The sequence below is a fragment of the Crocodylus siamensis genome, chromosome 4 (assembly GCF_052110815.1).
Source record: "Crocodylus siamensis isolate JL-2025a chromosome 4, ASM5211081v1, whole genome shotgun sequence".
Lineage (NCBI taxonomy): Eukaryota > Metazoa > Chordata > Crocodylia > Crocodylidae > Crocodylus > Crocodylus siamensis.
The window spans coordinates 204,955,052-204,962,501 of record NC_143398.1 but is presented as its reverse complement, the minus strand read 5'-3'; the positions used below and the strand labels follow the sequence as shown (position 1 = coordinate 204,962,501).

General features: G+C 39.5%; 1 protein-coding gene across 2 annotated transcripts in view; it reads left to right on the top strand.

Annotated features, from left to right (window-relative positions):
* Positions 1 to 7,450, top strand: part of METAP1D (methionyl aminopeptidase type 1D, mitochondrial) — a 59,292-nt gene continuing 51,842 nt past the window's right edge. For both annotated transcript variants that reach the window (XM_090045473.1, XM_090045472.1), the window contains exon 1: positions 1 to 83. In XM_090045473.1, the coding sequence (XP_089901599.1) occupies positions 44 to 83 (40 nt within the window). In that variant the 5' untranslated portion in view covers positions 1 to 43. The remainder of the gene's footprint in view (positions 84 to 7,450) is intronic.

Below are 7,450 nucleotides of genomic sequence, written 5' to 3'. Positions count from 1 at the left end.
CCCGCCCGCCCAAGGCCACGTGACCCAGGCCAAGCTGTCCAAGATGGCGGCGCCCAGAGCTGTACGCGCGCTGCGGCGCGGGGGTGAGTGCGCGCGGGCTCTGTGCTGAGGGAGAGGAGCGGGCCGGCGGGAGGCGCAGTCACGCTGCCCCCGAAGTGACACTCACACCCTTCTTTTCCTTTCCCTCTCCCCCCCCCCCCCCCGGCGGGGGACTGCGCGTGGCAGGGCCGGTGACACAATAACACCCTCCTCCCTCATGGAGAAAGATGCTGACAAACTCAGGCAGCAAACCTTTCTGCTCCTCAGGCTGCGTCTTACACGGGAACAACCTGAGTTTAACTGGAGAGTTAGAGTGCTGTGTGATGCGCCCATCGCGGGAGGGAGTGTAAAGTCTGCAACAAAATCATGCACCTGTGGAGGAAAGACTTTAAGCAACACTGTGGTTTTTCCAACCAGACCAACATGTGGTCACAGACCAACATTTCCTCACTGGCTGTCTAGCTCGAGAGACTTGAGGGTTGTATCTACTGCCAACAATTAGAAAATTGTCGGACAGCTTGGAGGGATCTGTAGATAAGGTTAGGTTCCTTTGGCCGGTCCTGGCTTTATCACCCCTTTACTTACTTCGCTTACATGGTTAAAACTGCCTCAGCCACAAGAACCTTGTCTGCACTGTCCCCTGTTGCTAACACCATCCTAGCCCTTTTACTTGTGAAGCTCCAGAGTAGGTAAAGCAGTGTGGTTCTCAACCGTTTCACACTGAAGACACCCCTCATTAGACTCAAAGCACCCCTCCATAACCTGAGAATTGAGCAGCAAGCTATTTTTAAAATTTATTACAGTGCTCACCTCTTTGCAGAGGGGCCACACAGAGCACTAAATCTATAGGCAGAAAAAAATATCTTCCTTTAGCCTTGGTGATGAAATGTACTTACATTTTTGAAAGCCTGTTAAATAATCTGTTACATCAAAAGAGCATTAATTATAACTGTGAACAGCATCCTTAAACCTCACTCTGCATGCTTCCAATGAAAGCATAATGTTAATATATACAGTTACTGTATAACAAAAGTTCAGTCTCTTGTCTCATGCCTGTTGTTCTGCTGTTGACTTTTCTTTTTGATTTTGTCCAACAGCTTTGAAGTAAGTTTAAAGTTTGAAAATATAAAAGCCTTTTCTTTATAGCTAGCAGCAAGCTTTATAGTCAAAAGGAGTTTTTGTGGTAAGTGGTGAAGGCTTCTGGTCGTAAAGAAATCTCTGTCTAACTGTGCAGTTGAACTCATACCCAGGAAGATTCTCAGTGCTTCTCCTTCAGAATCTAAACTTGAAGAATCTAAGTCCCAACAGCCAAGAGCCTCCCTATGTCACATGTCCTTTGAATCACTGTCTTGCCAGTCCCTCATTTACTTGGATGTGTCACCTGTGGTGTTCAATACCATGCAGAATCCTTCTGTCCTGAGTCTCAAATGAACTGGGCTTTACTGTAGCAGCTCAGACCACCTTTCCTTAGAAATCAGAAACTTCTAAAACTGGTAGTGTTTTCCAAGGCTTCTAATCTAAAGCAGTGTCTCCTAACCTTTGTTAGACTGACGGTACCCTTTGCTAGACTCAGAGCACCCTTCGAGAAATGCCAGCTCTTGGCCGTCACTCATTTTTTGGCTATGGAAAAATACTAGAGTGAATCTTCTGTAGCAAAGAACTCAGACCACAACCGTTCAGAAATGTTTTTGACACTATAAAATCATATCTGAAATCTCTGGGTTTATCTTGTGAATCATGTTTATGTGTTTGCACACCTAACAGTGGTAAAATTGCATAGTACCCTGCAGCACCCTTAAAAAGATCTCATAGCACCTCAGGGTGCTATGGCACACTTTCATTGAGAATCAGTGATCTAATGTATCAAGTTCTTGTTTCAAGAATTGTCCTTGTGTGACAGGGACCTCTAGAGCTGTTTTGCCTTGGTTTTTTCTTTTTCTTTAGGCTGCTTACAAATGTGAAAAAAACCTAGTGCTTTACTTTCAGCTTGGTGTGCCCCAACACCAAGTACAGCTCATGCCCAGAAGATGTGTCATGCCAGTTTGACCCAGCTCACCCAATGCCTGTATAGATCATGTACTTCAGCTGGGCTTTTCGTGCTTTTATGTAATAGCTGATTGAATCGGCTAATTGATATAAAAGAACCAAAAAGCTCCACTGAAGCACGTGATCTATACAGACTTTGGGCAAGTTGGGTCAAACTGACGTGCATCTCTTTGGTAAACCTCTGGTTTTGGTTTGTTTTTTTCCCCACATCTGCCAGCAGCCTCTGTGATCTAAACTTATATCTGTATCCATGTCTATTCCAAGTTATTAATGTTATGTTGGTAAGGTATCATACAGCCCTTGAGAGCTTCTATCTTATTCACTTTCTTTCTCAGTTCTGCATTTCCAGAAGTTTAGAAAGCAAAATCGCAAAGGAGTTCATAAAAGGTTGATGAGGCTAAATCAAATTTTCCCTGAATTGGACAGTGCAGTAATTTAATTTGAAAATACTAAAAGATGGAAAGAATTGAAATTAGATTGCTGTTGATCTAAGAAAACCCATTCCACCTAAATTGAGCATAAATTACCTTTTTGTCAGTGTGTCTTAGTGATATAATTTCATTTTTTTTGAACATTTTAATGTATGATTAAGAAGAGTGTTCCCAATGATGGAATAATTTCTAGGGACTGAGAAAATAAGCATATCTGAAAACCTTGGGGGTGGGAAATTTGCAAGTTGGGCAAATACTCTCTATTGGGTATTAAAGGGTCTTTGGCTAACTTTAGAAAAATCTATGCTTATTAAGTAAAAAGAAGGTGAATTATTTTGCTAAAATAACTGTTTTGTGTTCTAAAAGAAAGTATGATGGAGAACTTAATCTAACATATCATACTTCACTGTTTGCAGACTTGCATTTCAAAATATGATTCAATACCAAGTGCAAGAGAACCACTTAAGAATATGAGCAATCTGGATGAATGGAGTTTGGTCAGAGCTGTGTTAAATGTGCCGTTAAAAGTATTCAAAAGTACTATATTCAAAAGTAGTCTTGCAGATAAGCTAAACTCAATTTTGCTGCAACCATGTTTGAACCATATTTAAGGCGAGTTTTGCAGTCAGCGAAGAGGAGACCTAATTGTATTTACCATTTTGAAAAGGAAAATTAAAAGACAGCCAAAACATTGAAACGTAAAAATGGCATGCTGAGTTTGCACAGTATGCATTTACACATTAATATGGATTATATGATGTTACATTGGCTTCTAGGTGATCTAATTGCACATTGTGACAGTTTTCAAGTGTTAAAAATAATTGCACTGGTGACATTCCATTGCTAATAAAAAAAATAAAATCAAGGAATTACAAAAACCTACCTACATAAAGCAAACACAATCCAGAAGGGTCTGTGACATAACAGTCCTCTTGTGGAAACTGCTTTACTGATTGCAGACATATAAACCATTATAATGCAGAAGTTCCTCCATCTTTTGTGAAGATATTTCTGTCTTCAGAACTATGTAGTTGCTGGAAATATATCTACTTGGAAATTAAGTGAGAGCCCAAAATCTTATGGTCTTAATCATGTGTGACTTCCTTACTCATAACATATTGAAGTACCAAAAAAAAAATTATAAGATTCCACTTTTAAATGGTTCCTTTACCATGGACCATGATAAGTGCTTCTGCCATGTCCTATGTTTGCCCCTCTGAGAATACAAGTTTGAATTGGATTTAATATTCTTGTCCCTGGCCCTGGACTGATTATTGCTTGTCCTATGTCCCAGTGTAAAGTGATTTTAGTAAAAAAATGACATACTTCCAAGGAAAAAGAAAATGTTGTCTGGTAGGATGATCTTCAATGGAAAAACTCAGTCATTTGAAACTGCACAGAGGGTTAATAATATTGGATTAAATCCAGTGGGGGATGGATTTGTGTGTGTGTGCGCGCATGCATTTGACGTTTGATATGGTTCTGTCACTTATGAAAAACCTTTAAAAATGCTTTTGGTATATTATGTTGGACTCTGCAGCATCTTTGCATGAACTGGTGTGTAGGCTAATTGCTTGGAGACAGAAAAATAAAGTCCCTAATACGTGTCTCTTTTCTTCACATCTCTTGCTTTCAAAACTTGCTTAATTTCCAGAAACCCACCCCAAACCAGAACAAATCAACCTAGTCTCCTGGGTATGAGTCAGTTAAAACCTTTCCAGTTTCAGCCAGCTGGGAGGGAATAGGATTCATCCTACCACTTTGGAACCTCTCTTTTTACCAGCTTCTTATATCCGCATGTAACTCCACCCAGATCTGCTGTGTAGTAGATGAGAACTCGATAACTTTTTCCACAGGAGAGCACCTTTTTGTACTGTTGTGTATAATGCGGTTTAGAATCTAAATATTATTCTGAATAATCAGAGGGATTAGCAGCATTGTAAGTAAATGCCTTCCTTGTGCTTAAATAGATTCCCCAGTTTGTTTGTTACTGTAGACTCTTTCTAACTCACTCCATTAAATGCCTCTTCCTCCATCTTTCTTTTTATTGAGAAATTTGCTAAGTAACATGACCCTAGTTACAGCATGTTCAGGAAAGTAAATGCCCTTCAAATGGCCCCTTCTTTTTCTTCTGCACCTTCACTTCCAGCTTATAGCAGTCAACAGAAACACATCCCGCTTGCAAGATCTGCTTCCAACTTTAGATTATATCTTCTGCTCCTCTTTTCCTATTTGTTTTTGACATTAAGTCACCTGGAACATGAGTCTGGTCTTTCTTGCTTTGGCTGGAGGTACCCAAGCTTTTTTATTGTGTCATGTAACATTCATAGCAAGGATGAGGGTGCTGAAACATTAACAGGGTCATGTGGGACCTGCAAATGGCACTGTGTTGCACTTAGATGCTCAAACTAAAATCCTGGTGCTTGATACTTTTTTTAAGTGGCCTTTTGGCAAAGATCCCTGCCCCATAGAACTTGCAATCTAAATAGCCCTGACAAACAAAAAGGGGAGGATGAAGTATTACCTCTATTTTACAGATTGAGATATGGCAGTACAGAGACATGTTAAGTCTTTGGTACTAGCAGAAATTGAACCTGATATCCAGAGCCCACAACAATGCCTTACCCAAAAGGTCATCCTTCTAATCTCTCAAGATAAATGGGTGGCAAAAGAGCAGAGCTCTTAAGCAGTTGGACTAAACATCCATTTCACTGTCAGTTGTTGAACTTTTACTTTCTTCATTCTTTATTACTGAATAATAATTCTCCATTTATCGTAGGGTTTTCTAAGCTAGAAAGGATTGGAATTTCTAATGGAATTCTCCTCTTAGTATTTATATTTTAGCCTAAGATTTATATTTTAGCCTAAGATTGAAAACAGAATCTGTTTTATTCTTCACAGAGTGTTGTTTTACTTTCTGCTAGAGGTGGGTCTTGGTTGGAAAGTACAGATCAGAAGAGGAGTGTCCTTAAGTCAAGCCAGTCCTGAAGCTGCATGGACTGTTGGGGCACATTTGATGTAGTAATAACTGTCCTCCATTCCTCCCAGTCTTTTGCAGTCTTTGCACAATCAGTTTTAATCCCATCCATTTTTTGATGTTGGTGGTCCAGCTTGTCCTAGGTCTTCCTCTCCTTTGTCTGTCCGCAGCACCCTGCAGGACAGTGTTGGTAAGGGAGTCTTCTTAAAATTCAAGAGTAGAGTCCAGAAGTTAGGTATGAGCCCGTCTTTGCTGTTTCCTTCTCACTGAGCTTGAATAATGAACTAGGTCATACCATGCCTTTTTTCTGTTTTGTTCCCTTAACCTAGCCCAATTATGTTGGTTATATTTCCAGTATTATGATTAAATGAACAAACAGCTTTTTTTTTATTATTATTATTATTATTTTAATCTAACTTTTGGACCTCAAGGAAATGGACTATGCCCCTTTAAACTACAGACCAGCTTTCTACATTTAGTTAAATTCATTTCTCTCTGGTCTTAACACTGAATTTCATTCATTAGTCCAGAAACTACTTGTAACAGACATAGGCAAAAATTATGCATACCAGAAGAGTTCTAAAATAGTGTGTCATGTACATTGTTTAGTTCTGGAAAAACAATACACTGTTTCATTCCAACAAAATTCCAAGTCCTTCTCGCACGCTATCAAGACTGATTCATTTGCATCAGTGCAGAAAACTAAGAATTCAGGATTAGGGGCAAAAAAGGCCAGTATTCCAGTTTGGATCTGAAGTGAAGTTTGCTCTACATGATAGAGTCTTTATGTTATCAGGTTCTCTTGCTCCCTCTCCACTGTGTGCTTAAAACTTTCTGCTTATTTTGAAGAATTTTTGGCTACATCTGAGCCAGTTAATGGCTTTTTCCTAGTTTGGGATTGTCTTTGGTGTCAAACCTAGCCATATAGTTTTTTAGTTATATCAGACTTCTGTCACCCGCTGAAATTCAGAGGGGTTTGAATTGAAGTCCTGGTACTGGATTCTCTTGATTTTTGAGTAAATTAAAACCAAAGCCCACAAGTCCCAGTGTGAGCAGCATTAAGTCATAATTTTGTCGTCATGCCACAGACTAGTTACTATTTTAAAAGCAGCTATGATTACTTTTCATGGTCTGTAACAAAGGACTTTTTTGTATTAAAACTATATATAGGCTCCATAGATGCATGCGATTTTCACGATTGTTATTGGGGTGGTATGAAAAAATTCAAGGGATGTATTTTCAGAGTGTTTAGAACTTAAATTCTTAGTGGAAAGAATTGGTAAGAGTTGCTCTTGTTGGCAGTTTAGGTATGCTGATGTGTTAGCGTTGGGCTGCCCACATTGCTGCTATTGCCTAAGCTTTGTATGAACAAAGACAACACATCGGTTGCTATTGCTGTCAGCCCAGCAGCTTTCACCAGCACTAAAATTCAGTTGTTAAATATTTTGATGAAGCAGAGGGGAGCAGTCTGCTCAATTGCTTGTTTGCTTTTTCATCTCCCTTTCCCCTGCCAGTATACTGGGGTCTGTTCCTTGGTCGTTGTGGCTGTTGTAGGCATTTCCAATTACAGTAAATAGTGTTTGTATCTAATTTGCACATTTAGCCTAAATTTTATGATACTTATGTAAGAGAGTTGCTGAAAGTTCACAAAGTTGCCTATGCAATGTATAGTCTAGTTTACAGTTACTGCATCCTGTAGAAGAAACTATTTGGATAAAGTAGTGTTTAAATTTCATTTTTAAATTTTCAGTTACATATTTCTGGTAAGGTCTCTCACCTCTCCTGTTACCTGGCGGCGCCTATATTTCATCAAGTTTAGATAAGCAGTCTACCTGGACTTAGGCCCAGATGAATTGTTGTAACTGATGAACATAATCCCTTTCTGTTAAGGAATCCAAGACCTATAGCACCAGGATTTCCAAGGGGAGTTGAAAGAAAACTGTTCAAGCATCAGCTC